At 36.3% G+C, this 27,795-nt stretch overlaps 5 protein-coding genes across 8 annotated transcripts in view; 2 read left to right on the top strand and 3 right to left on the bottom strand.

Moving 5' to 3' along the window:
• Positions 126-3,920, top strand: LOC104716385 (polyadenylation and cleavage factor homolog 4-like). Of its 2 annotated transcripts, none has more exons than XM_010433770.2 (7): positions 126-634; positions 806-907; positions 1,002-1,244; positions 1,422-1,578; positions 1,679-2,784; positions 2,876-3,391; positions 3,529-3,920. In XM_010433770.2, the coding sequence occupies exons 1-7, from the start codon at positions 284-286 to the stop codon at positions 3,571-3,573; spliced, it is 2,520 nt and encodes an 839-aa protein (XP_010432072.1). In that variant the 5' UTR covers positions 126-283; the 3' UTR covers positions 3,574-3,920. The 2 variants fall into 2 exon arrangements, with proteins under 2 accessions (XP_010432072.1, XP_010432065.1); XM_010433763.2 differs by having other exon boundaries at positions 1,676-2,784.
• LOC104716366 (homeobox-leucine zipper protein PROTODERMAL FACTOR 2-like) lies at positions 4,323-10,101 on the bottom strand. Of its 2 annotated transcripts, none has more exons than XM_010433751.2 (12): positions 9,804-10,101; positions 7,668-8,052; positions 7,454-7,571; positions 7,162-7,350; positions 6,641-7,081; positions 6,439-6,540; positions 6,141-6,344; positions 5,863-6,034; positions 5,479-5,750; positions 5,306-5,401; positions 4,800-5,217; positions 4,323-4,693 (listed from the first exon to the last, which is right to left on the bottom strand). In XM_010433751.2, exons 2-11 carry the CDS (start codon positions 7,901-7,903, stop codon positions 4,813-4,815), a joined length of 2,235 nt encoding a protein of 744 aa, XP_010432053.1. In that variant the 5' UTR covers positions 7,904-8,052; positions 9,804-10,101; the 3' UTR covers positions 4,323-4,693; positions 4,800-4,812. The 2 variants fall into 2 exon arrangements, with proteins under 2 accessions (XP_010432053.1, XP_010432055.1); XM_010433753.1 differs by lacking the exon at positions 9,804-10,101 and adding an exon at positions 9,005-9,180.
• LOC104716358 (CRIB domain-containing protein RIC10-like) lies at positions 13,120-15,591 on the bottom strand. The gene is made up of 5 exons (XM_010433742.1): positions 15,326-15,591; positions 14,771-14,984; positions 13,891-13,994; positions 13,656-13,755; positions 13,120-13,501 (listed from the first exon to the last, which is right to left on the bottom strand). The coding sequence occupies exons 2-5, from the start codon at positions 14,826-14,828 to the stop codon at positions 13,299-13,301; spliced, it is 465 nt and encodes a 154-aa protein (XP_010432044.1). The 5' UTR covers positions 14,829-14,984; positions 15,326-15,591; the 3' UTR covers positions 13,120-13,298.
• Positions 16,529-22,385, bottom strand: LOC104716346 (vesicle-fusing ATPase). Its single transcript, XM_010433734.2, has 21 exons — positions 22,111-22,385; positions 21,710-21,805; positions 21,529-21,610; positions 21,389-21,439; positions 20,845-21,015; positions 20,499-20,653; positions 20,307-20,415; positions 20,053-20,152; positions 19,913-19,968; positions 19,638-19,703; positions 19,478-19,560; positions 19,159-19,292; positions 18,763-18,973; positions 18,180-18,311; positions 18,048-18,108; positions 17,906-17,965; positions 17,765-17,823; positions 17,575-17,662; positions 17,340-17,462; positions 17,021-17,086; positions 16,529-16,917 (listed from the first exon to the last, which is right to left on the bottom strand). The coding sequence occupies exons 1-21, from the start codon at positions 22,284-22,286 to the stop codon at positions 16,774-16,776; spliced, it is 2,223 nt and encodes a 740-aa protein (XP_010432036.1). The 5' UTR covers positions 22,287-22,385; the 3' UTR covers positions 16,529-16,773.
• The window catches only part of LOC104716336 (mediator of RNA polymerase II transcription subunit 16), a 10,748-nt gene continuing 5,939 nt past the window's right edge, over positions 22,987-27,795 (top strand). For both annotated transcript variants that reach the window (XM_010433725.1, XM_019233801.1), the window contains exons 1-11: positions 22,987-23,642; positions 23,723-23,791; positions 23,882-23,970; positions 24,070-24,182; positions 24,298-24,399; positions 24,755-24,845; positions 25,058-25,654; positions 25,842-26,460; positions 26,555-26,634; positions 26,967-27,049; positions 27,499-27,735. In XM_010433725.1, coding sequence (XP_010432027.1) covers positions 23,320-23,642; positions 23,723-23,791; positions 23,882-23,970; positions 24,070-24,182; positions 24,298-24,399; positions 24,755-24,845; positions 25,058-25,654; positions 25,842-26,460; positions 26,555-26,634; positions 26,967-27,049; positions 27,499-27,735 — 2,403 coding nt within the window. In that variant the 5' untranslated portion in view covers positions 22,987-23,319. The remainder of the gene's footprint in view (positions 23,643-23,722; positions 23,792-23,881; positions 23,971-24,069; positions 24,183-24,297; positions 24,400-24,754; positions 24,846-25,057; positions 25,655-25,841; positions 26,461-26,554; positions 26,635-26,966; positions 27,050-27,498; positions 27,736-27,795) is intronic.

Raw genomic sequence — 27,795 nt, 5'->3', positions numbered from 1 at the left:
TTTTCTAACTCAAAACGAGTAAAAAAGTAATTGGGTGTAGTTGATAGCTTTACAAAAAAAAAGAGGATAAAAGCGAGATTTACAGAAAATAGAGATACAAAATTGAGAAATAAAAAAAAATCCTCTTCGCTAAAAAAAAAAAAACTTCCGTTATCGATCTCTCTTTCTCTCTCTCTCTCTCTCTCAGAGGGTGGCGATTCGAGTTTCCATGGTGGAACAGAAACCCTAGCCCCTTATGCTACCACTAATTATCACTCTTCACTATTGAATTTTGGAGGGGGGAATGGAATCAGAGAAACTCCTCAATCCAAGGCTTCTTTCGATTAATAGCAGTACCACCACCAACACCACTGGTCGCAAAGCGATGTCCGTTGAGTTGCCGCAGAAACCGCCGCCGCCGCCGTCGTTGCTTGACCGATTCAAGGCTCTGCTTAATCAGCGTGAAGATGAGTTCGGTGGTGGTGAGGAGGTTTTGCCTCCGGTTATGGATGAGATTGTTCAGCTTTATGAGGTTGTTTTGGGAGAGCTTACTTTTAATTCCAAGCCTATTATTACTGATCTCACTATTATCGCTGGTGAACAACGGGAACACGGTGAAGGAATCGCTAATGCCATTTGCACTCGAATCTTAGAGGTTTGTTTTTTTTCTGCCATTGAAGCTTCACTGTAGGTTTTTTGATTGTGGAATTAGAGAAGAGTGTTTGGTTTGTGGTTTAGTGAACTGGGGCTGCTTCTGAGTTACTTTGTTGGTTTGTGAATACATGAATACAGAAATTTTATGATAGAAATTTTCTTGTATATGCAGGCTCCAGTTGAGCAAAAGTTGCCTTCTCTGTATCTATTAGACAGCATCGTTAAGAACATTGGACGGGATTATGTTCGTTATTTCTCATCCCGTCTACCAGAGGTGAGCAGGCTACAAGGAGATGTTTGCTTTATTGATTTGTATAGGGATGAAGCATGGTCATTAAGATGTTTTGGTTCTTTGTCTGCTGCTTTAGGTCTTCTGTCTAGCATACAGGCAAGCGCATCCGAGTTTACATCCTTCAATGCGCCATCTGTTTGGGACTTGGTCAAGTGTTTTTCCACCGCCTGTACTACGCAAGATTGAAGTGCAACTGCAACTTTCATCTGCAACAAACCAACAGTCTTCGTTAGGGGCTTCTGAGCCTACTCAACCAACTAGGGGCATTCATGTTAATCCAAAATACCTTCGTAGGCTGGAGCCCTCAGCTGCTGAAAGTGTAAGCCTTTCTGTTTGTAATTATGAACAGAGATGACATTCTTCTATGGATGCGTCTGCTACCATGAAGTTATGTTGTGTTTATATCGAATTCCATTACTAAGAAAACCTGGTATCCGATTAGGCTAGCCTCATAGTAACTTATACCTGATATGCATATTTCCTGCTTGACATGCAGAATTTGAGAGGCATAAATTCTAGTGCAAGAGTGTATGGCCAAAATTCACTCGGTGGATATGATGATTTTGACGATCAGTTAGAGAGCCCATCTTCCTTGTCTGGACCAAGGTCTGGTACAGCTGGAAGTGTGGCCCTCTCGTCTTCTGTGACTGGAGGTAATACTCGTTAGGCTTGCAATCTCTAGACTTGTAAAACTTGATTGACTTTAAAATTTTAATGACCCTTTATCTTTTGACCCTAATGGCCCTGCAGCAGATGGTTTTCCCAAGAGGTTCAGTGATGGAGCTATTCCTTCTAATCAAGCCTTTAAATATGGAATGGGTCGACCTACTGGCAGAGATGATGAACATATGGAATGGCGAAGAAGGGAAAACTTAGGACAAGGAAATGATCATGAAAGACCTAGAGCTTTGATAGATGCATATGGAATTGACACCAGCAAACACGTAACCATAAGTAAACCAATTCGCGATATGAATGGCATCCACAGTAAGATGGTTACACCATGGCAGAACACTGAGGAAGAAGAGTTCGATTGGGAAGATATGAGCCCTACCCTAGATCGTAGCAGAGCCGGTGAATATTTGCGATCATCTAACCCAGCATTAGGAAGTGTAAGGGCTAGACTCAGAGTAGGAAACACAAGTGATTTTCATTTAGATTCTGACATTAAGAATGGTGGAAGTCATCAGCTACGAGAAAACTGGAATTTGTCACAAAATTTCCCCCATTCATCCAACCGTGTTAATACAAGAGCAGGAAAGGACTTAAAAGTATTGACTTCATCTATGGGATTAGTTTCATCAAACAGTGAATTTGGGGCTCCTCCATTTGATAGCATTCAAGATATTAACTCACGTTTTGATCGTGCTCTTCCTGATGGGACGTGGCCCCATTTGAGTGTTAGAGGATCCAACTCTCTCCCTGTACCTTCAGCTCACTTGCATCATTTGGGAAATCCTGGTAATGCGATGTCAAACCGCTTGCATGGTAAGCCTTTATATAGGCCCGAGAACCAGGTCTCCCAGAGTCATCTTAATGATATAAATCAACAGAATCAGATGCCAGTTAATTATTTGCCTTCTTCATCTGCTATGAATCCAAGGCCGATGCAATCTTTGTTACCCCACGTAAGTCATGGGTACCCTCCACAAGGTTCGACCATTAGACCATCCTTATCAATCCATGGTGGGGAAGCCATGCATCCTCTTTCATCAGGGGTTTTATCTCAAATAGGATCCATCTCTCAAAATGCTTCTCTGGGAGCCTCTAGTCAACAGCCGGGCGGCGCATTCTCTGGTCTGATTGGCTCTCTCATGGCTCAAGGTTTGATTTCGTTGAACAATCAGCCTACTGGTCAGGTAATTTATTCAAATCATGTCATCCCTTCTACTGCTTGAGAGTTTGTTTCTTCGTGCTTTATCTTGTATAATAATTGTTTTATTTATTCAGGGATCATTGGGAATTGAGTTTGATGCGGACATGCTCAAGATACGTAATGAGTCTGCAATCAGTGCTCTATATGGGGATCTCCCTAGGCAATGCACAACATGTGGTCTACGCTTCAAGTGCCAAGAAGAGCACAGTAAGCACATGGATTGGCATGTAACCAAGAACAGGATGTCCAAGAATCATAAGCAGAATCCTTCTCGGAAATGGTTTGTAAGTGGTAGTATGTGGCTTAGTGGTGCAGAGGCACTTGGAGCTGAAGCAGTACCAGGGTTCTTACCCACAGAGCCAACAATAGAAAAGAAGGATGATGAAGAGATGGCAGTTCCTGCAGATGAAGACCAAACTTCATGTGCTTTATGTGGTGAGCTATTTGAAGACTTTTATAGTGATGAAACTGAGGAATGGATGTACAAAGGGGCGGTGTACATGAATGCTCCAGAAGGATCAATAGAAGATTTGGACAAGTCTCAGTTAGGTCCTATAGTGCATGCAAAGTGCAGGCCAGAGTCAAATGGGGTAAGCCATTCTATGTATCCTCTCATTTGCATTCATGGTCTGTTCATAAGTTATAATGCAATTGAGTCCATCATCGTTTAAGCTATTTAAAATATTATTATTCAGCCTCGTAATTTTCATGATTGACTATATTTCAGGGTGATATGGAAGAGGGTAGTCAGAGAAAAAAGATGCGGAGTTAGATCCCTTAGACCGACTTTTAGGTCTTTTTCTTGACTACATTTAAGTTACATTCTTATTTTTCCATCAGCTATGTGCACTTAGTCACACAATACCACTGATGGAAAGAAACGATGGAGAGAGTCTTCTTTCTCCAATGTACCATTAAAAAGAAAAAAAGAGGTTTACACCCACATCTTTTATCATTCTTTATGCCTCTAAAATCCTTTTGTGTCTAAGGACATGGATATGGTGTAACTGTTCTGCATTCACTGCTACACCTTAACCTCAGGGTGCTTGTAGTAGTAAAGTCAGATGTCGCAGCGGTAGTTCCCCCATGTATATGGAATGTACTGTCTGTTTCTTTCTTGTTTCAGATTGTCTTCTTTTTTCAATTTTAGATATTGCAGGCAAAGCCCGGAAGATTTGATATTCGAGTGTGAACAAATTTCCTATGATGAGTTGGATCTCGTAGATGCTGTTGCTAAGAGAACCAGTTTCAGGTTTTTTCGTTAGAGCTTTCCCTGTCTCAGTTTTACTTTTTATGTAGGAGTTAACTCAACAACTCTATTGAGGGTCTTTTATTCTCTTGACTTTGTCTATAATGAAAAAGGTTTTACTTTTCTTCTATCCGAACCTTTTGAATTTCAGTTTTTATATACCTGTAATTTCCTACCAAGTCTACAACCAAAATATAAGGCTTGGAACACATGATTATCAATTTTAGCTTGGTTAGAAAAATGGTTCATCGGTCCAAAGGGTTAAGAGAGGGTTAATAGGAAACTAATACGTATTACTAATAACAAAGATTTTTTTAACCCTTAAGTTTCAACTGCAACAAAAGGGGTTACAATACAAGAAAGAAACATACACTTGGGTCGGAGAAACACAAAAAGGGAAAAACCCCATAAGTGTTCAAAAACTGTCAACGACGCAAAATAGAGAATCCTAAAAACCGTGGTTTCCAGCAGAAGTCAATACCCGAACCTCTTTACCCTTTTTCATCAAAATCCGAGATGAAATTAAACGCAAAAGGTGCGTTCTTGACTCCCTTTGGATTTCAAAAACACACACAAAATTAGAAAAAAACCACAACCGCTATGTTTCTCCATACTTCCTTTTCGTACTCTCTTATTCTTACTTCTGCACAAAACACAAATTTTACATGATAAGAATCCTTTCGATATTTTTGTTACTTGCTCCACAAGAATCAAATTGAGTTAAGATCTTAGTTGTGGATTCATCATACCTGAAAAACAAAACTACGCTCCTCCTGCTCCTCCATTGTCACAAGCAACTGCCGCTTTAATCCTCTCCACAGTACATTTGATCAGACTATTAACAGTAGCCACCGAGCCAAGTGAGAGTTTAGCTGTAGGAACAGAGTCAACAAGAATCTGAAACGCAACGGTCAAAAGCGAACCACCACAACTCCCAAAAGAAGTAGAAGAAGCCACTTCCTGATGACTCCCATCTCCTCCTCCCACCGAACCATCCGGTAAAATAGCAAAACCAGACGGCAACAACGCCACGTAATCAGGATCTCCCCCGCTTAGAACCACGTTCATCGCCACTATATCCACAGGCGCGTAAATCACATATGATCCTGATGCGTCCGTACAACTTTCTTGTAGTATCAACATGTTGCTCTGGCTCGCGTTTCCGCTCTGTTTACAAACAACAACAAAGTTTTTAGAATCTGAAACTGATGAAACTAAGGAGAGAACTATTGATTTTCAATAATCTCTGACTTACATTGACTCGAAGCAAGGAGACACAGTTCCCGGGTTCGTGACCATTAGCTATATGAGCCATTTCTTGAACCATACCTCCATTTGACAATATATCCCACTGCATCAAAAATTCAATTAAAAACCCTCTCAAAATGAGTAAACCAGAATTGGTTGGACCGGTAAATGTTGCATTACCTCTTTTCTTGAATTTTCGTCACGGAGGAAATCAAAAACACGTTTGGGAGCAACAGGGATCCAGAACGAAGTCGCTGCACTAAGAACAATACCCGGAGGTCTTCCCGGATCATCCATACTCTTCCGGGTCATAACCCGAACATCATCGGATCCTGTTGTCGACATTGTTGTCCAAGCGTGTGCTGTCGACGCGCCGACGCCACTACAGAAACTCATCACCATCCTCTCAGCTAGCTTCAACATACTCTTTCTTCCTTCAGGGCTCGTTATCACTGCATCATATTAATTACCATTAACTATAAGGACCTAATGAGTAAAATTAAAACCAACTCTTCTCATTCAATTCAGCCCCAATATATTCGAAACTATCTAAATAGCCCATACCAGAAAGATCACCAGGGATGTTGCTGGCCATGGAGCTAGCGAGCCGCTCGCATTGTCGTTCGAGTGTAGCCACCCAACGTTTCGCACCGAAAGCTAAACCGGAGTGAACCAACGGTCTATACATATTGTGAACTGATCTATCATCTACCTCCATATGCTCTATCCATGTAACCTTTAATTCAAATATCACCCCATAAGTTTTATAAATTTAAACTTTATACACTAAACTTCATATATATACAGTTTAAACCCTTTGTATATCCTGATGTTATACGTACCTTAGAATAACCATTAGGCAATTCTTGAATCAGACAACCTGAAGGCCTTCTTCTTGTTCTTAAGATTGGAGTACTTGGTCTAAGGCTGTCCAAAGAGACATCAACTACAGCCCAAGAACCGTCGCTATGCTGTTTGCAGTATCTCACAAAGTAGTTCTCACGCGTTGGGACTAGCGGTGACGGAACTTGAAACTCAGCTGTCATCTTTACATACCCAAAGACACAAACCAAAAAGAAATTTAAAAATTGATCACTATAACATTTCTTGAGAAGCAAGTAATTAAACCTATATACATACCACTTGCAAAGCACCATTGTAGTTCCCAGCAACTCCAGTCGAAAGAACCTCAAGTGTCAAGGCTCTTGACACAATCCCAGAGAAAACACAAGACCATTGATTCTTAAACCCACATCAAAAGATTAAAACCTTAGTTAGTTTTCTCAATCATTTTTAACGGTTAAGTTGGTTCAAGATCAAGAAATGAATTTAACTTAATTACCACATCCATGAGAATCTCAACGAGGTTGATGTGATTCATTATAACAACAGCAGATTCTCTAGACGCCTCTGATCTCAATCCTAATGGCTTTGGTCCTATTCCTCTCGGAAACGTTCTGAAATACTCTTCTTCATTGAGAATCTCCACTGAATTATCAGTTGAAACCCACAAAGGATCCACAGCTTGAGCCATTCTCACGAGTTCCTCCATAGCTGCAACCGCTAGCTCAACTATTATAGGCTTATCAGTATCAGAAGGGATCGAAACCGATCTCAAAATATCCCCTGTTCCATACATTTCTCCTCCAAATCCTGTTTGGTTCCCAAAGTTTCCAACTTCAAGATCAAGCGAACGAGAAGGCGCGTGGATCGCTAATGGAGCAAAAGAAGAACCTAATGGCTTCCCAACGTATTTTGCAGCAATAGCAGAGATCCTATCAATCTGTAGATGAATTGGTAATAGATTCAGAATCCAATATTTCAAATATTTTAGGCATATAGACAAAATATATATGTAGATACCTCTTCTCGGAGTCTAGCATTTTCGATCCTGAGATGCTGTTCGTCGAACGACATTTCTCCAATAGCAGCTGGACCGCCGCAGTTAGGACATGTAGCATTGCTTAGGGCTTCTTTGTATCTATTGTTCTCTGCTCTTAGCTTATCATTGTCTGACTTTAGAATCTGGTTCTCATGCCTCTCACTTTGTGCCTATAATTATTACACACAACATAGTGTGACAAAAATTTGCTTAATATGAAACTACAAATATATGAAATCAAAATAATATATGTATAGGTTAATTGTTACAAACCTTCATCTGTGTGCGCTTGTTTTGGAACCAAAACTTTACTTGAAGAGGCTCTAAATTGAGATCACGGCTCAACTCTTTCCGTTGCTTATCGTCTGGATGAGGACATTCCTTAAAGAACCTTGCAAAATCCAAAAAATACTACAAGTAAATAAGATTGAAACTAGCTCTATTAATGTGACATATTGAGCTATGAGTTTAAAGTGTATTTTCTTACGATTCGAGTTCTTGGATTTGGCGTTGCGTGTGGCGATGGTAACGCTTCTTTTTGTTGGGACGTTGGTTAGGATCTTGAAGCTCTTCACCGGAAGGATTCTCAGTGGTGACTTCGGCACCAGACTTGGTCTCAAAATCATCTTCTCGGCTACCGGTGATTCCCAAGTCGTTATCGGAGGTACTCTTTGGGGTCATATCGAACATATGATGGCTCTCAAACATGTTTGGATGATACATTGTGATGGTTGGATCGACTCTGATCAATCAACTAGATATTAAATAAGAAATGGATTTTTGGAGTTGTCAACTTTGGTTTCCTTCAAATCTTCGAGGTTCGGATCAAAATATTTTCTTGATTTGACTTTCTTCTTCAAGTATATCTTCCACTGCCAAAAATCAAAATCAAATTAGTTAAAATATATATGAAACGCTCACATATGTATATAGAATGAAGAAAAAGAAGATCATTATGGAAATGGAAGAGAATAATGATGTTAAGGGAAACTTATATATTTATAGTTGTTATGGAACTATTCATTTACCTTTTGTTAGTAACATTATCATTTTTTCACAATTAACCGTTAACTAAATTAAAATGTCGGGTTTGTTTTTACGCACCATTTTTCTTGTAATATATATAAGATGAATCATTTAGATAATTATGTATATAGCCCAAAAATTTACGTTTAACAAAACTTAGAGAGGACGATTCAATTTTTGTTTAAGCTAAAGAAGAACGATAATTTGACAAAACGGAGGCACAACTACATATAAAAACTATATTAACATTTACTTTATGACATCACATCAATAAACTATAATCAATTTTAACATGATCTAACGTATTAACTTTACAAACAATGTGATGAAAATATGAGGAAACAATTGAACGATAGATCCACAATGATATTTTATAAGAAAATAAGAGAAAGGTAAATTATTTTCCTCCAAAGTTTTAAGAAAAAAAAAAGAAGGATACATATAGTTTTACTATATAATTGACGGCCTTACAAAAACAAGAAATGAGATCAAGAAACAAACAAAAATTAGATTAGAAATGATATTTAGATAGTTTTTTTCCACAGATGGATCCATCGATAATATTTTCGCGTATATGTCCGAGTGTGTGTGCATAAACACCAAAAAAGAAGAAGACAAAATCAATCTTGAAAGTCACAAGACTTCTCAAAACATCAGATCTATCGGACAGATCTAGCATACGGTGGAGCAAGAAGCAAGAGAGAGAGTTATGATTTTTAAGAAACCCTAATTTGGGGTAAAGTAAGAAAATGATAAGAAGAACACTAGCTTGTATAACTTAAATGCTTAAATACTTACTCAATTCGATCTGAAAACCCTGAGTTGTTAAGTAAGCTTTGAAACCCTAAAGACAGATCTCTCTTTGTAGTTATTTTTCTTTTGTCCCTTTGTTTGGTTGAAGTTTTGGGTTCGAGTTTAATGCTCTTCTCTCTCTTTTGTCGACTCAAAATAATGTTACGTAAGTAAGAGAAGAGAGAGAGAGAGAACGGGATTCACAAGTTTCTAATCTCTCAACTGAATTTATTAAAGAATTAAATTGACCTTGGTCTCTGTGCACTAAAAACGACCGTTTCTAGTAAAAAAGAAATACTAAAAACAAATGAAAAAGGCTAAATTATTTTATAGTAGAAAAATGTTAAAATAGGGTTGATTAATTAAAAGTGATTAAAATAATAGTATATAGTATATAGGGTTAATTAAAGCGTTGACAATAAGTCAATGGTCCTTTTTTTGTGTGACACAACCACCAAGTAGATTTCGTCAAACTCCTTTTGAACTCCTAACTCCAAGAAAGTTTTTTCGTAACGCTTTTATAATTTTATTTGTCTTAGATCATATAAGTCTCCGCAAAAGACACAAAAAAACATTAAAATATGAAACTAAACAAAAACAATCTCAGAGAAAATAAAATAAAAACACAGGTAAAATCATAGGAATCGAGATCATATTTATAAAAAAAAAACAATGAACGAAAAAAAAATGGAAGATCTAAAAAGACTTCTGAAACAACATGCAACACATATATGGATCTGATCTATAAACCTAACCCAAGATGCATACACATAAATGCGTTTAGAGAGAGAAAGAGAGATCTTACTTTTGGAGAAACAGTGAAACCCTAATTCATAGTGATCTTTGGTTTATTCCCTGTAGAACAGAAGATCGGGGACGTTGGCAAAAAGAAGTAAAATAAGGGTTGGTTGCAATGGATCCGGCAAACCGGTTACCCCAAAACCAGGTTTTTTTGGGATAATCTGAAACCGGGGGAGCGCTATTGCGCTAGCTAGGTATTAAGAAACAATGGAAGTCTGTTGTTGAAGAAGAAGAAGAAGAGGACAAGAGAGGAAAAAAAAGAGGAACATGTGGAGTTGCAATAAGAAAAAAGGAGTTATTGATGAGAGCGCATAGAGAGGTTGCAAATGCATTTATGATTCTCTCTAAAGCTCCATTAATGCTCTAGTGAGAGAAACTTACTTATCCTTTCTATATCTTTATTACAGAGATAGAGAGAGCTTAATTTAAGTTCATAATACAAATAAAATTCACTGTTTTTCTTTCACCTTATGGATTCTCATACCTCTATCTCTATGGGTTGATATAAAAAAAACCTTTAACCTACGAAATAGAATTAGTATTTCTTACATGCAAGCTGTCTTTCTTCGGCTTCCACATACTACCTCATCTATAACAACAACAACGTATTATTTAGGTTAACAAAGATTTAGTTATTGTCATTGTGTGGTTTTTATATATGTTCTCAAAAATTAAATTGATCAGTTAAGTACTAGCTGTACAAGTCTACAATATGCCTGCGTGCAGAGTGAGTTTTTGTGTCTAAATGTATGTTCTGTATGCATGCATACATAAATGGTTTTTATTGCTCAAATGTTAATTAAGCTTATGATATTTATTTTTTTCGTATTAATGGGACTAGATATTCTTATATGCGAGAACTATATAGACGCATGGACGAGGACATATCAATGAAAGAGATTTTCTTTCATTATTAATGTTTTTTGTTCTTAACTAGGTCTTCCAACTAAGTATTTCTAACTCTTCTTAAGAACAAATCAATTTTAGTGGCCCTAGGTCTCGAGAGAATAATTAATGTCCTTAACATTCTGATACGTATACATACTACATAATATGGCTTTCTATAATTTACTACAAAGCGTTTAAGTTACTGAAAAATACTGTATCAGAACCATTGATATTTACATCTAAATGAGATAAATACATGCGACAAAAAAAAGAAATATATACTTTCACATTATATTCTACTAAATCAGAGCTCCATTGCATGTGCTTGATACTATGATCAATGGAAGAAACTGTGATATTGATAAGAGTTTCCTCGAAGTAGTATCAAACTATATATATGTAGACATTTTTTTGTTAGTAATATATTTGGTGTGTTAAAAATGTTTGCAAAACTTACATGATTTATGTATATGTAAATATATAGAGTTTCACTAATTAATTTTCAAACTGTATAGAGAAGAACAAACTTATAGATAGAGGAGACATTGGAGATGTACATCGAATATTTCGGCTGTATAAATAAGTTTTAAATTATGTTGAAAATATCTCCGCTACCCTCTAAACCATTTTACAAAGTTCATCGACACTAAAACATTTATTTGGCTAGTGGCTTATGGTTCTCACTTCTCAAGTAGTACTGCACTCAAGGTTAAATTCTTAAAGAGTCAAGAAATGGATTGTGACCCTATATATATGTTTTATATGTAGCGAGAAAGATGATGATATAATAAAATCATGCACACTTTAGTGCACTCATGTCTTGCAAACTTAGGATCTATCATCAATACCATTAACATCGATTTATTCGAATTTTGATTAATATTTGTTTGGACCAATCTGAAAATGACAATTTAGATTGGTGAATACGTACTTAAATGGAACATCACTCTGATATTATTTAAGAAAACAAATCATATGTCGTTGAAAACTCGGGCCGGGGTGGATTTGCTTTATGTGTATCATTTATATAACCAATATGAAAACATTTTTAACAGATAGGAATGTAGTAAATGACATGTAGTTTAATAATTTTAAAGGAAAAACGTCAGAATGTGTAAAATTTAGAAGGATAATACAATTAACGGGGTAATTAAATAAATGAATGAAGATGAAAAGGCTTGGAGCAATGGGACGTCACCTTCAAATTATTAAGCTAGTGGGAAAGAGTGCGCTACTGTTACCTTACCAACCAACTCATTTATTGACTCTACATATATTTTTTTGTTTCTTATAAATTTGAAATTTCTTATATTTATTTTCTTATCTCGAATTGTAAGACATTAACTGCGTAAAATTATAGATATACACAAATATTTTTTTGTTTTCTTCTGTCTAAAGAAGTTGTATTATTTTCATTTAGAAAAAAAACAAAGTTTCAGAAAGATTCTTGACTTAATTTTCACATTTTAGCACATATCTAGATAGTTCTTTTCCAAAAAAGTCATTTTATGACAGTTGTATTCTATATGAAAAGGTAACCTCTACTAGGAATTTTGTTTTTACTAAACCATTGGAACACTTTAAACTTCAAAGTCAATAACAAGAAAATAAACTACAAAATGGGGAAAATAAAATGAAAAGCCATATATAGTGGGTGCTATATTCACATACATGGGACCGAATCATTTAATTTTATTTAGGAGTAACATTTCAGTTTATCTTGAGATTTTATTTGGCCCCACATTCTCCAAGTTGAATTTTGAATTTGTTTTCATTCGAACTTGTATTTGTTTAATGTATTGTTGATAGATTCCATTTTTCTTCTTCATTAATTTTCAAAGTGAAATTTGGAGAGAATATGCTATATTTATAAGAGTTATTACTAGCAACACTCTATAGTTTAATTAAGAGACCTTTTTCCAAAAATAAAGAATTTTTAAGAGATATGTATAAATGCTGAAGTACAAACTTAAAATTCATACGAAATGCTGAAGTAATGTGCCGCAGATTGACACAATTTCTAAGTAATTTGTTCTTTTGGACGTTTAGCTATTATAACAAAAAAATTGTGAGATCATGCAAATCGTTTTTTTTTTAAGAAAGGTTTTGCTCCGTTGCCAAAGTTTATCGATCAAATTGTTAATGACTTAATGTGTTACTCGAGATGGAGTTTCCAGTCTCTTTTTGGAGATCTTGTTTGGCTTCACAACCGGATTCGAGAGCTGAGAGGATGCAAGATGTTAAGGTCTATCTCTTTTTTGGTGTTTCTATATGTTCAGTTAACTTTTCTAACTATATTTTTGTTTCCTTTTCGTTGTTCTTCTGTTTTGACTTTTTTTTCCCAAACGACACAAACAAAAAACACTTCGCTATAGCTAGCTAATTAACCACTCAAATTCACCATCACTTCATACAATTTTCCTTCCCTAATTCTGTCTAAGTTTACATTAAAGAAACCAAACTCCAAACAATACAACATGTCTACATATGTAAAAACAAAAAAACAAAAAAAAAATCAGCAGAAAATGCAAACAAAATCCCTTAAAGTATGCACAAAGATGACCAAACTTCTGTTTTTTTTTTTTTTATCTTCCATCTGTTATTATATTTTCTAGATTAGTCGTGATACAGTTGATTTATACGAAGATTTGGATAATATGGATGATCTTGAAGATTTTGGAGATGATGCTGATGAAGCTGACTTTTTTCTTCTACTATTTTTCTTGTTATTTTTCGGTAAATTTAATGGAGTAACTGGAGGTATATCTCTTAGTGTATCAGATATTGTTCGTTGACTCGATCCTTGATCAAAATCTACATTTATAAACATAACAATGTAATTAGTTTATTCTAGCTAAAAATATTGTAAAGAAGACATAAGATGGACAAACATTGTTGTTAAGAAAATAAAGATGGTACAACCAGTTTAAAAGAAAGAAAAAACCAGTAATTAAAAAGTATAACTTACCAGTGGAAGAAGAAGTAAAAAAAGAAGTAGAAGGTCTTGCATTACTAAAAGATGATGCTCTTGGATATAAAACCTCAGCTCCGACCTTAAACTCACTCATCTTCATAATAGAGAAAATATTCATAAATTAGCTATATGGATATTACTTATTATTTTATATGTTTTTTTGGGTTTTACTTGTTAGAAAAAATATAATTTCACATTTAGCTAGGCCAAAAAAGCACTAAAAACTTACCCAACCAGGAGCACTACCAGAAGAACCCTCCCAGCCAATATGAGCCACATGTTTTACATCTGTTGGAAACCCAATTTCTATTTCATCTCTTTCTTTCTCAACGGCTGAAAAGTAGTTAATAATTTATTTCATCAATATTGTATTTTAAAAAAAAAGATATGAAATTATCTTAAAATATTCAATGTAATAGTCATTTTGTATATGTGATCAAATGTTTTCATTAATTATACACATCAAACTATATTACAAAGTAGAAGATGAAATCGTACATAATCAAATGGGGTGTAATATCGCATGTATTTAAAAATAATCAAACAACACACTTTGTAAATTACTCTCTATGTATCAGAATAGATGGTTTTAGAAAATTTTCTTTTATTACAATAATTGATTTTCTGTATATTTTTATCAATTAATACTAGAAAATTACAAATTTCAAGAATCATTGATTGAGAATTAAAAACTTTGATGAATTACTATTGGTTAATAATTATGAAAATATATTATTATAAATAATAATGCATTTATTGCTAGATATTAAATATTTTTCTTAATTTATGTGAAAGTCTCCAAAAATCATCTATTCTAATACAGAGGGAGTATATCACAATATTTAATCTAGTTTAGACTTTAAACGGTTCCCAAACTCATAATCCACTTATCTACGATTTTGCAAATAAACTTCCACCATATATCTAGCAATTTCACTGAACCTATTATATATAAGCTGACAGCTTAAAATTGATCAAATTAATGTCTTTGTTCCATAAACAAAAATAACTTTTTACTCATATGATTTGCTCAAGTTATCACTATCAGCAAGACGAGAAATAAATTAATAGTCAATTATATTAGGAGAGAAGATGGTAAAGAGTATTACCAAATATTTGAGAGATACATTTGAAGCCTTTATAGATGCCCTTCATTTTCACTGACATGGTGAACAGGTGAAGATCACAAAACCGCCGAACTATATGCAGAAGTTTTCTTGGATTATTCTTCCGTAAAACTCGATTACCCGAAAACTATGTGTCCTTTCTATTGCCAAGATTGAAGAAGCCCAACAACAATCTCCTCTCTCCTACTTCAAAGTGCTATATATATTTTTTTTTAACCAAAAAAGTATGGTTTCAGTTTTACTATAATCATATACTATACAAAAAAGAAACAAAGTAGCAGAAGATCATAAAAATATAAGGGTATAGAATGCATGTGATGATAGATGAATAAAGTTTCTCCCATGGAGCACGATTGGAATTTATTCGTTTGATAAAAGATCTAAGTGTCAAAATTAAACTTTAGCACATAATGCCAAAACATTTAAGTTCAAAGTCCGAAACATATGCATCGATCATTAATTTTCCAAAACTCGGACCAACTACATAACCTTTTTTATACATGAACATTTTTACAAACTTAATTAGGAGGAATTTACCTGTAATCTTATAGACTCGTTGTAAAAAGAATGATAAACACAATAATAGCAGCATAGAGAAACAGCCTCTCCCTTGATTCTATGCTTCTTTCATATTTTGGTGAAGCCTCTCTTAATGAATCACAAAACATATTATGTACACAAGGAATCTCAATGAAAAAACATAATTTCTCACGAAATTATGTAAAAAAAAAAGAGTTTCAAAAGAGCGAAGATGGTGAAGGCCAAGGGAAGAAGTAGGAGAAGACGATGGAGACTAAGTCAGGCTTAAGGTAAAAGATAAGTAAGTGGAGCACCATGAAAAGGCATCTACACCTATATATAGTTTTAAATAAAAATATTTATTTAGGAACATTTCAGGATGGAATATAATCACTAATCAATGATTAGTTTGTCTATGTATACGACACATATATTAGTATGAGGAGCTGATAACGATATCTCACCAGCTATAATTTTGATGTGGATTTATTTAACGAGCAACTAATTAGTTTCATAACAAAGTAACCTCAGGAGTCAGGTCAGTGTTTAAGATTTATTATCTGGCGTTGGGAATTAATCTGGGGTCTAGACTTTAGACCAGTATTATATGAAGCTAGGGACAACTGTACAAGTTTTTAATGCATGCATATTCAAATATACAATCTTAGATTTCATCTTATATGTTGAACTCACGTTTGTATTTTAGCTTTCTTGCAGGTTTAAATCTCCTAACTGGAATATGTATTCTAGAATGAAATATAATTGAAACCGTTGCTTAATAAATAGATAAATGTTTCATATATATTGTTAATCAAACTTTTGGATAATTTGTCAACGAAACAAGAATTCTGATCTATAGAGCTTGCAAAGAAAATCGAATGGTGTGCATGTGAGTTACTATCTACACCAAGTTGACTTGCACAACCCCTAGTCGTTATAAACTATAAAGTTCCGGTCATTTTTTTTTAGCAAGGTTTGCATCTTTAAAAGGAGTTTTCAATCGTGGAGATCACAAGTGAGAGGATGAATAGGCAAGGCAATTGTCGACAATGCAGATCATGAAAAGTGTGAAAAAGTGCGAGTCTTGTTTTCTAGCTGTCCCAAATCTACAAGGCGCATGAGGAGTCCAAAATGGGGAACGAACATAGCACTTAGCGGTCCTTAAGATGCACAAGGACATATTACCAAAGAGGCAGATGGACCATCATTTTGAGTGGGATATAGGAGTCAAACCAACCACGAATTAATAACTAATATCAAAAGACTGTGTTTCAGCCACAAAAAGAAAGCAAAAGGATAAATACAGTATCATAGCCCTTCTTAGTTTCATTCCTCTACCAGAAAAAACAAAAATCCGAGGGTCAAATTTGTTCCAAAACAAAACCAAGATCGATTTAAAGAAGTAGAATATCTTGAAAACGTCAAGCCAATGAAGCAAGGGATAAAGACGTATATGTTGGAAGGTCTTAGAATCGAATGATGTCTTGTAGGCAATCAAAGAAATGCGTGATCTTGATCTTCTCTCTCCCAGCATAGATAGCTTCTGCAGATCCCCCGTGTTCTCCTTGCGCAGCCATCTCTAATAGCATGTAAAGCTTCTTGATTGGCATCTGCGTGCGAAAAGTATAACCATTGTTAAGGTAAACAAACAAAAACATAGCTTAAACATGGTTTTGTCTGTTTTATTTCCGTGTGGAGAAGGAGAACACTTACGTCATTGAGAGCCTCTGCAGCTGCATCGATATCATCCTCTGAGAAGAGGTTAAGCTGTTGTAGCACCTGAAGCACAGAAACAGAAGGAAGAAAAACAACTGAGAATTTAACCAGCTCAAGAATCGGGATTGATGGGTAATGTTAGAAAAGACTCGCGAGAGTATTTATCATGGTTGAGCAAATTCTAATCATGTCGTCACCTCCAAACAATGAAAAGGAAAAAAAGAGAGCGGATGGTGGAGTGTTTACAAAGGGTGGAACTGGACAAACAAAAAAGTCCATATATGAAGAAGGAATCGTGTTGCTATAGAGCGTTTACCTTCTTTGCGTCCTCCGTTTTCAATGTCGGAACAGAGTAAGTGACAGAGAAGGAATCACAGATACCAACAGAATCTAAGAAGGTTAGTTCACTTGTTGTCCCAAAGACGAGAAGTTTCTTCCCCTATGAACAAAATTTTTACCAAATTAGAGATGTTCCACTGTAAGAAATTAACGTACGGTGATCAAACATAAAAGAAAATGGATAAGAAATAACAAAATGGCTAACAACGCACCTTAGGAGGAAGTCGTTTGAGAAGGACCATCAGCGTCTGTGAAATTATGTTTGAAAAACGAGGACCAATTGCTACGTATTCCAACAATCTGCAATATCAGAAATTTAAGTACCGCGCAGAAGAAACTACCCACATATGCTAAAAGATTGTTGATCAAAGTTCTGAACAAACACAAACAGCAGGTAATAACCTTTCAATGTCGTCGAGGATAATGATGCTCATTGGTGATTTATATGCATCCTCAAAGACCTAGTTGCATTCAGACAAAAATCGATTATCAGTGGACAGAGCAACACAATAACAAGAACTAGAGTGTTTCCAGAGGACAAACCTTGACAATGTGAGCACATTTTGTGCTCTCAGAAAGACCAATCATAGTTTCCGCAGAGACCTACAAATTAGCAAGTCAATATCATAGAAAGAGAAAAGGTGGAAACGTCTAATATGTTGCACAAATAAAGATGGATACTTACTATTTTAACATATGGGAAGTCGCTATCAATGCCAACAGTGGCAGCTAAGGCAGTTTTCCCACTGTCCAGAAAAAAAGTTTAACAATTAGCAAGCCAAAAAAATTTGCGGGTTATATAAACTATGGAAGATACCTTCCACTGGGCCCCTCGAGAAGGCAAGTGACTAGAGGACTTCTAGTACTAACTTTAACTTGCTCGACTAGAAGCATAGCTCTTTTGTAAATGTGATTATGCCGATCACCAGAATCAACCATTCCATTGAGTCTACATACATGTCAAAATTGTCAAAACTAAGTCACTGGCAAATAAAAAAATCCAGAAGTAAATGCAGTACATGATTTGCAAGTGGTCACTGGAAACACAAATAAATTAAGCAGAAACAAAAGAAACTATAGGAGTAATATTGAGGAATTACGAATAAGCAAGCAATAATACTAGACACGATTCCTTTATTTACAATCTGTGAAATTAAACTTTGCCTAAAGTCACTCATTAATTAAAATTTCAGAAATCCATGGAAATTGCTTAAAGAGATAAAAAAGAAGGCCCTAGGTAATTAAAGTCAGTAATGCGAACTGAGCATGACTCACGGGGAAGACGAGAATTAAGTTTGGCTTCGAAACTAATATCAGCATATCTGTGTGCAAAAGCCCCATCCTATCAAGAACTATTCCCAAATCGTCCAGACCAACACACACTTATTGAAAAAAATTACCTGCATCGTTCCAGGTCATCTGTGGAGGCTCCGAATGCAGGCTGAACTTCATAGATTGCATGGAGAAAATCCTCCATAGTGATCTTGATATTCTCTTCTTCCACAGGCTTTGTAAGATCATCCATGCTTAATTGTCTGTTTAATGCATATGATGTAGCACTTTTAACAACACCTTCAAGCTCCGCGCCACTGTAATTTTTTGTTCGAGCAGCTGGCAGACAATATTTATAAATCGCGTTAGAGACACATTTATGCTAGTTAGTAGCTAGTCCATATAGAAAGACAGATTTCTTAGGACTTCCTAATACAAAATATTTGCCATTCAGAGAGTAGGTTTACAAAAAAGGTCTATCAAACATTCCAAAATTTGCACAACTATAATTTATGAAGTCATACCAAGCTCTTGGAGATTGATATCATGACCAAGAAACGAATTTTCCTTCATCTTGTTTGTATGAATCTGAAGAATTTGTAGACGCCCAGCTTCATCAGGAAGACTTATCTCAACCTGAACCTCCAATCTTCCAGGCCTATAGTCCAAACACTAAAAGTCTAAATTCATATGTACTACACTCATTCCAAAAGTTCATGTAAGAGGACACACACATTGGATGGTATCTTCTTAAATGAAAAACGAAATAAAACTAAGATATAAAAACAGCTTCAAAACCTTAAAAAACGGCAGCACTATCTATTAGCAAAAGGATAGAGATACCTTAAAAGAGCTTCATCAAGCAAATCCTTTCTGTTTGTCATTCCAATAAGCAAGACATTGTTTAAGGCCTCCACACCATCTATCTGGAAAAAAGTGTTAGCCAATAGCCACATCCGTAAAATTTCCGACTTAACTGACAATAGCTTGATCTTTGACTGACCTTTGTTAAAAGCTGGTTTACAATACTATCATGGACACCTGTGCCATCTCTTGTGGAGCCTCTTGACTGAAAATCACAAAGCATACGATTTTTAATTTATTGTTTAACCTCAGATAAGCAGCAGATCCCATGAAAATTAATATTTTAACTTCAGAGCAAAATACAGTCACAGCACCGAGTCAGAATCAAGATCTATTACCCAGAATTAATAGGAATTGTCGTCAAAATTCAAGCAAATAGCCTAGAAATTCAGAGGAGAAGCTAAAGTCGTGTACCTTACAAATAGCGTCAATTTCATCAAAAATAATGACATGCAACTCACTAGCATCACCTGAGAAAGAAAATAAGAGTGCTCAATTATGGATAGGCAAAAAAAACACAAAAGCACAGATCAGGAAAAACAATATTTCCTTACCAAGGGTCTTCTGGTCTTGCTCAGCATCAGCAAATAAGTCTCTTACATTCTTTTCTGTCTCACCAACAAACTTACTCAGCACCTCAGGACCATTAACGATCTATAATGCAAGCAAAAGAACCACAGAAGCATTAAACATTCAGAATTCTGGAACAAAGACAGAAATCCTGGATAACAACAATTGAAATTAGGGACTACAAGCTTGTAAGTTATCATAACTCTTCTTGAGAGAATATTACGTAAATCAGAAATACCTTTGGATCCTTTCCATTGAGCATCTTTCCAATTTGCCGTGCCATAAGGGTTTTCCCAGTACCAGGAGGTCCGAAAAGAAGCATTCCTTTAACATGCTTTATTCCCAGTCTGCACGAACAACAAAGATAAACTTAGGAAGGAATATATATACAAAGACAGTCTAAAACTTGCTTAAGAAATGAACAAGAAACCTGCTGGTGACATGAGGAGGAAATACACGAGAAGCAAAAGCTCTTCTAAATATATCAGCAAACTCTGCACCCAGACCACCTATGCCCAACGACTCAAGGTTGAATTCCTTATGTTTGAATATATTGCTGCTAGCAGCTTCCCGTTGGTTGACAATCTGCATAAGAACATACAAGTTTAAAAAATATGATACAAACTAGCAATCCACATCTGTTTCCACAAAATAGCAAGCATCAGATATGATATTATATTTGCTATTTTAAATGTAATACTGAACCATCATTTAATAGGAGTTCCTAGAGTAACGGATTCAACAACACAACAATAGAAAACATATAAAAATCAGACCTTTATGCCACTTGCGTTTGATGCTTCAAACACAATATACGTATCTTGGGAGAGCATCCCTCTTTCGATGCCTTTCGATTGATCCAGACCCTCCACATCCGCTCGATTGACCGTAAGAATGTAATTAGTTCCATGATACTCAAATGTCGCTTTCTGGCCTACAGTCAAGACCTGAAGCAGTGTGTATATTGGTTCAATAAATTAGAACCTATATGATTTTGTGAGGGTCTAAAGGAATAACCATATAAATGATACCACAGATCATAGAAACACATGAGTGAATAACCTTAAGCCGAATATAACAGGATTTTCAGAATGGTCACCAAAACCCAATACTTCAGTAGAAAAATATTGTGAATGACAAGTTCCATGTACACATTGCTTCAATTGAAAATCTAACCAGCTAATCAGTTTATATAGACCTTCAAATTTGAAAATCATTGTTTCACTCATTTGCATGCTTAAACCACATCATGAGACGCATGAATCTTTAGAAACCAAACACTTAACAAAGCCAGAGACGGCATAACAATAATCTTTCTACCTGGTTGGTGTATTTCCTCTTTAGTTGTGTTGAGAGGAGAGCAGCATCAACCTGTGAAGCAATATTGTACAGAGAGGTTGAGTTCAAACACAAGGCGTACAAAGATCACAAGAAACATATCATATAAATATCAAACAAACCTGCTCGCTTTTAGTCCCTTTCTTTACAAATTCCAACTCGAGTGTCAGCATAGCCAGATCAAAATTTTCTGGAGGCTCAAATCTGCAAGAACAAGACAATATTGAGAAGAAAAAAACGTCTTCAGGCCAGAAGATGATGATGATGATGATGATAAAAAACAACAAACTGTATGAAAATTACCTGCTAACAGATACCATATCACCAGTAGAAACTCTAGCATGACGCCTTTGAATAGCATTCAGAGCAATGTTTCCATCACGGATGCTTCCATGTCCAGTAATTACCAGTTAAGTTCACAAATAACACAAGGAACAGGTTTAACATTTTTAAACACGAAAGGAGCACAGATTTTATTAAATCATCCTTGTTCCAAAATTATACCTCAAAACTAATGACTACTACTACGCTCATAGGTCATTCCTAAGGCTGAGATTCGAAATTCCAAGACCGATTTCATAAATTTAGCAGTAATTACAAAAAAAAAAAAAAGACCATTTCAAATGCACAATCAACTCGTTACAATCGCAATGCAATGTGACAAAGAAATCGAATCGCGAAATTGAAACAAGAGAAAAGGATATCATAGAGATAGAATGAAGCTATCGGCAACGTTGGCGAGGAAGAGATCGGAGCCGGGAACAGAGAACTGACGGAGATCGGAAGAGGAGCAGTAAGCGAGGTTAGTAAAAGCTAGATCTGCGGACGGAGTATTGGTCACAGTCATCGTCGTGACCTGCGATCCGTAACGACCCGCCATGGTTGCTTTCGATCTCTCAGGTAGTCTTTTTTTTCTTCTTCTTTCTGGTATCCCTTAACGAAGAAGCAAATTTTAGGGAGAAGGACTCAAAAGAGACGAACGATGTTTGTTTTATAAAAAAGATCTTTGATCGGGTGAGAGAAGCCGTTCCAATGTTTTCAAAACCGGACCGACTTGGTTTGACTAGTAACCGGAGCTTAATTGAGCTAAATTGGGCCTAAACCCGTCAAAATTTTGATGCCAAAATCCGGTTTAAACCATTCATGTCATTGTTATTTTGGTTCACAACATTTATGTCATTGTTATTAATATTAACTAATTAGGATGTTTTAGTAAAAATAATTACTTGCACACTAGTTTTGTTTGAAACAAGATTAACGAAACACCGAATTTTACAATCCTTTTTTTTACAAAAAAAATCTGGACAAAACACCCATATTTCATTTTGAAACAAATATTGGAAAACTTGATAAATTAATCATGATATCATATGATCAATTTATCCAAACATTTGTCATTGTATTTAAAAAATTTGTCTGAATTAAGGACGACAACAAATATGCCAACGTACATTAGATCTAAAAACGCAATTTAAAAAAGAAGGGGTAAAATTGCAAAAACAGAAAAAAGAGAGGTAACAATAAAAAAATAGAGAGAAGAGTCGTTTGCGGATTCACTTTCACCGAGTTTTTTTTTTTTTTTTCTCTCCTCTTCTCTTCTCTTTCCCGGCGAGGGACGAACTGTGTGACTCAAACCCTAAAAAATCAAAATTGAAAATTTCGTGATTTTGATTTTGACTTTGGTCATTGGTTGGTGTTGTTTTTTTTTTGGAATTATCTCCGCACTAAGTCAGTCTCTCGTTATATAAACCCCACTCGCAGTTTCGTCACTTTCTCTCTCTCTTTCTAACGCAACAGTGCTTTCTGTCGCCTTCAATCGCGACTTTTTTTTTGTCACTCTCTCTCTCTCTCTCTCTTTTTCTCTGATTTTTTTCTATTAAAGTTAGGGTTTTGTTTTATATATTCTCGCTGACATGAATCAACAACAAATCCCAGAAGAAGAAGTTTCTTTGGGTAATAACAACGGTGGAGACATCGAGACTCCAGCTTCTTCTAAGGTGGAGGAAGAAGAAGTAGAAGTAGAGCAGAATCAGGAGGAGACTGTCTCTACGGATCCAATTGAGGAGAAATCGTTAGAGAATCCATCGGAAGCAGAGAAAGAAGAGGATAGTAGTAGTAATAATAACATGGAGGTTGATCCTGTGAGTCCAGCTATTGTTTTCTGTGTTAAGCTTAAGCAACCCAATTCCAATTTGCTTCATAAGATGAGCGTTCCTGAATTGTGCCGTAACTTCAGGTTTTGACTCTTTCCCCCCATTGATAATTTCACCTGCAAACTCATCAGTTCCTTCAAATTTTTCTCCTTTTCTTTGTCAGTGCTGTTGCTTGGTGTGGTAAATTGAATGCTATAGCTTGTGCTTCCGAGACCTGTGCTAGGATTCCAAGGTTTGTTTTTTTTTGTATGTCATTCAGTAATTATGAAGATTTGTTAGAGATGAATTTATCATCTTTATCGATTCTTCTCATCTGTTTCAGCTCGAAAGCAAATCCACCTTTTTGGATCCCAATACATATCATGATACCTGAACGCCCAACTGAGTGTGCTGTCTTTAATGTTGTGGCAGGTATTTTTGATATCACTTGCTTATTAATGAACTTGGTTGCTCTACTAGTAACTAGAGTTTTTTTATTCAGATTATGATGTAATTTTTGTTTACGTGTAGAGTCTCCTCGTGATTCTGTCCAATTTATCGAATGGTCTCCCACTTCTTGTCCTCGTGCGTTACTCATTGCTAATTTTCATGGACGGATAACTATCTGGACGCAGCCTACTCAGGTTAGTAGTGCCCCTGATCTCTGGGATTTACTGTAATACTTCTGTATCTTATTCTTTTAATGTCGCTCTTGTTTCAAGATGTTTTACCAACACACTGAGATGATCTTTTGTGCAGGGTTCGGCTAATCTAGTGCACGATGCTACCTCCTGGCAGTGTGAGCATGAATGGCGTCAGGACATTGCCGTTGTTACAAAGTGGCTGACGGGGGCTTCTCCAGTATGTAATTTAAGTTTTACTTATCTGCCATTCTATCTCATATGCATGACATGTTTGTGCATTCACGATTCACGAGTTTATTAAATTAAATAACGGAGATGGAGAAACCACTGCTTCCTGGAAATCCCAACTCTCTGTTTTGCGAAATTACTAGACTTCTAAAAGATCTTCCAATTTGCATTTCTATAATGATCGGCATGAACACATAAGGAATGAGTAACGGATAGATGATACTGCCATTGCTGAGTATATGTTCTGAAGGGCGAATATGATATTTTTTCTGGCCACCTGGTTTACTGCTCTAGTTTTATCCTAGTGAATTTATTCTGTTTGTTTTTTCTATATTGAAAATCAGTATAGGTGGTTGTCCTCCAAGCCAAGTTCTGGTACGAATGCAAAGTCAACTTTCGAGGAGAAATTTCTCTCGCAGAACTCTGAAAGCTCAGGTTTACTTCTACTCACCTTTCATGGCTCATTTTTGACATATATTTAGAAGTTAGAACTATGCACTTAATTATGTCAGTCTCTTTGACATACATACATATATATATAATATATGTGTGTATTTATATGTGTCAAGATCAATGCAACATGATATGACGTTAGTGCATTTTCCTCCACATTCTGTGACGGTTCTGATTTTGATCATTTATTGCAGCTCGGTGGCCCAACTTTCTCTGTGTATGCTCTGTTTTCTCATCCGGATCTGTTCAACTTCATTGGTCCCAGTGGCCTTCTAACCAGGGAGGCACTACACCAAAGTGGTTTAGTACAAAGAAAGGTCTTTTAGGTGCAGGACCTAGTGGAATAATGGCTGCTGATGCTATTATAACGGACAGTGGTGCCATGCATGTAGCAGGAGTTCCAATCGTAAACCCCTCAACAATTGTAGTATGGGAGGTGACCCCTGGCCCTGGAAATGGACTTCAGGCAACTCCAAAAATCTCTACAGGCAGTCGTGTGCCACCATCCCTTAGTTCTTCTTCTTGGACAGGCTTTGCTCCTTTAGCTGCTTACTTGTTCAGCTGGCAAGAATATTTGATATCTGAGATAAAGCAAGGGAAGAAGCATACAAATCAAGATTCTAGTGATGCTATATTGCTAAGTTGCTCACCGGTATCCAATTTTTCTGCTTATGTAAGTCCAGAGGCTGCAGCTCAGTCTGCAGCAACCACAACATGGGGATCAGGAGTTACTGCTGTTGCTTTTGATCCAACTCGTGGTGGGTCAGTGATAGCAGTTGTTATTGTTGAAGGTATTGTTTGTATCCCTCTCTGAACCTCATACAGTTTCCATGATAGAATAAACATTTTCCGGTTTGCATTGAGTTGTTGGCGAACCATATAGAAATGCTCATATCTCGTTTTTTTTTTTTTTGTTGTTGGTGGTGAACCGGCTTCAATCTGTTGTTTAGAATAAATGCTAATTGATTGCGTCTGCAGGGCAGTACATGTCTCCGTATGATCCTGATGAAGGTCCCTCAATCACAGGCTGGAGAGTACAGCGCTGGGAATCTAGTGTCCAACCTGTTGTACTGCATCAGATATTTGGAAATCCAACTTCTAATTTTGGTGGACAGGTCCCCACACAAACTGTCTGGGTATCCAGAGTGGATATGAGCATACCACCGACTCAAGATTTTAAGAATCATCAAGTAGCTGCAGCAGGACCAAGTGTGGATGCACAAAAGGAGCCTGATTCTGGTGATTACAAGGCTAACAAGGTTGTTTTTGATCCTTTTGATTTGCCAAGTGATATTCGTACGCTGGCGCGGATTGTCTATTCTGCTCATGGTGGTGAAATTGCGATTGCTTTTCTTCGTGGTGGAGTTCATATCTTTTCTGGTCCAACATTTTCACCCGTTGAAAACTATCAAATAAATGTTGGATCTGCAATTGCTGCTCCCGCATTTTCTCCAACAAGCTGTTGTTCGGCGTCTGTATGGCATGATGCTGGTAAGGACTGCACAATGTTGAAAATCATCCGTGTTCTTCCTCCTGCTCTTCCACGTAACCAATCAAAGGTTGATCAATCGACATGGGAGCGTGCAATTGCTGAGAGGTATGTAATATCTGGTATATATTGTCTACCGCGTCCGCTTGCAAAGGAACTTATATAGTGACTTGAGATATGACTCCGCATTTTTTTTTAACAGATTCTGGTGGAGTCTTTTGGTCGGAGTTGATTGGTGGGATGCAGTTGGCTGTACACAGAGTGCTGCAGAAGATGGGATAGGTATACTTTAGTGCTAAGAATCTTGATTTGAATGGTATTTTATTATCTACAGTCATAAATGAGTTGATCTGTAGTTATGGAACAGCCGTTGTATTTAAATTTTCTTAGAAAATGATCGTTTATATTTTAGCTTCGGAATAAGTTCTGGTTTTTAATGGCTGAGTATCGTTCAAAGAACCTTTTCTCTTTTTTTTTTTTAATCTTGTTTTAAACTTAGCTTTGAGTGATATAACCTTTAAGGAGCATAGTGGTTCAAATGTTATACTGTCTTGTTTGAATAATATACGGCTGGAAGCATCGGATGATGTGTTTCTTTTTCTTGATGATTACAGTTTCACTGAACAGCGTGATTGCTGTCATGGATGCTGATTTCCACTCCCTTCCTTCAACGCAGCACAGACAACAATATGGACCTGTATGTTTTCCTAAACCCGTACCAACTCTTTTATCTTTTCTCATTTCTAAATGTCTGAACTGTTTGCATCGCGGACCGTCCATTATGTCTTTATAAAACTTTTTTTTCTGCTTGTTCTTTTTTTTTCATCTGGGTTTTTATAATAAAGCTACTCTATTCCATGAGCATGCAGAGCCTATTTGGGAATCTGTTCAGACCGTTCATCTGTTCTTTTATCAAGCCACATTTTTTTTTAAATAAAGAAACTGCCTGTAGTTAATCTGATATTGGATTATATGAGTAGCCAATATGGATGCAATGCATCTGATTGACTGATTCTTAGACGCTGAACAAAATCTTGGCAGTCTATTGCGGTTCTTTGTGTTTTTATTTATTTAATTAATTTTGCGTTCTTTCCATTTAGGTTGGTTGCACTGTTTGGTAATAAGTTGCGTTTTTATGGTTTTCAGAACCTTGACAGGATCAAATGTCGGTTACTTGAAGGAACCAATGCTCAAGAAGTTCGTGCAATGGTTTTAGATATGCAAGCAAGGTTGTTGTTGGACATGCTTGGCAAAGGAATTGAATCAGCTCTTGTGAACCCTTCGGCGTTGGTTTTTGAGCCATGGCGAGCAGATGGGGAGACAATATCAGGCATCAATCCTGAGGCAATGGCTGTTGATCCTGCTCTTGTTTCAAGTATTCAGGTATCTCTGCCTCCACGTCTAAGGATCATGTTCTAGGTTTTTTCTTTTATGATATATGGA

Source organism: Camelina sativa, chromosome 2 (assembly GCF_000633955.1).
Source record: "Camelina sativa cultivar DH55 chromosome 2, Cs, whole genome shotgun sequence".
Taxonomy (NCBI): Eukaryota; Viridiplantae; Streptophyta; class Magnoliopsida; order Brassicales; family Brassicaceae; genus Camelina; species Camelina sativa.
Note: the sequence above shows the minus strand (reverse complement) of the source record. Positions and strands in the feature narration are given on the sequence as shown.

Bases quoted from the DNA above. Each gene is read 5' to 3' on its own strand.
- LOC104716346 (XM_010433734.2), bottom strand. From the start codon at position 22,286: ATGGCGGGTCGTTACGGATCGCAGGTCACGACGATGACTGTGACCAAT. The intron at 19,969-20,052 runs GTAAGGAAATAT...TTTCTTTCTCAG, and splicing joins GCAAGACCAGAAGACCCTTG to GTGATGCTAGTGAGTTGCAT. The intron at 19,293-19,477 runs GTATCTCTATCC...TTTGGACTATAG, and splicing joins CTTGATGAAGCTCTTTTAAG to GCCTGGAAGATTGGAGGTTC.
- LOC104716385 (XM_010433763.2), top strand. From the start codon at position 284: ATGGAATCAGAGAAACTCCTCAATCCAAGGCTTCTTTCGATTAATAGC. The intron at 1,245-1,421 runs GTAAGCCTTTCT...CTTGACATGCAG, and splicing joins AGCCCTCAGCTGCTGAAAGT to AATTTGAGAGGCATAAATTC. The intron at 2,785-2,875 runs GTAATTTATTCA...TTATTTATTCAG, and splicing joins ACAATCAGCCTACTGGTCAG to GGATCATTGGGAATTGAGTT.
- LOC104716366 (XM_010433751.2), bottom strand. From the start codon at position 7,903: ATGTATCATCCAAACATGTTTGAGAGCCATCATATGTTCGATATGACC. The intron at 7,572-7,667 runs GTAAGAAAATAC...GGATTTTGCAAG, and splicing joins CAAATCCAAGAACTCGAATC to GTTCTTTAAGGAATGTCCTC. The intron at 6,035-6,140 runs GTACGTATAACA...TTTGAATTAAAG, and splicing joins TGCCTAATGGTTATTCTAAG to GTTACATGGATAGAGCATAT.
- LOC104716358 (XM_010433742.1), bottom strand. From the start codon at position 14,828: ATGTCAGTGAAAATGAAGGGCATCTATAAAGGCTTCAAATGTATCTCT. The intron at 13,756-13,890 runs GTAAGTTTTTAG...TCTATTATGAAG, and splicing joins CTGGTAGTGCTCCTGGTTGG to ATGAGTGAGTTTAAGGTCGG. The intron at 13,502-13,655 runs GTAAGTTATACT...TTATAAATGTAG, and splicing joins TTTTACTTCTTCTTCCACTG to ATTTTGATCAAGGATCGAGT.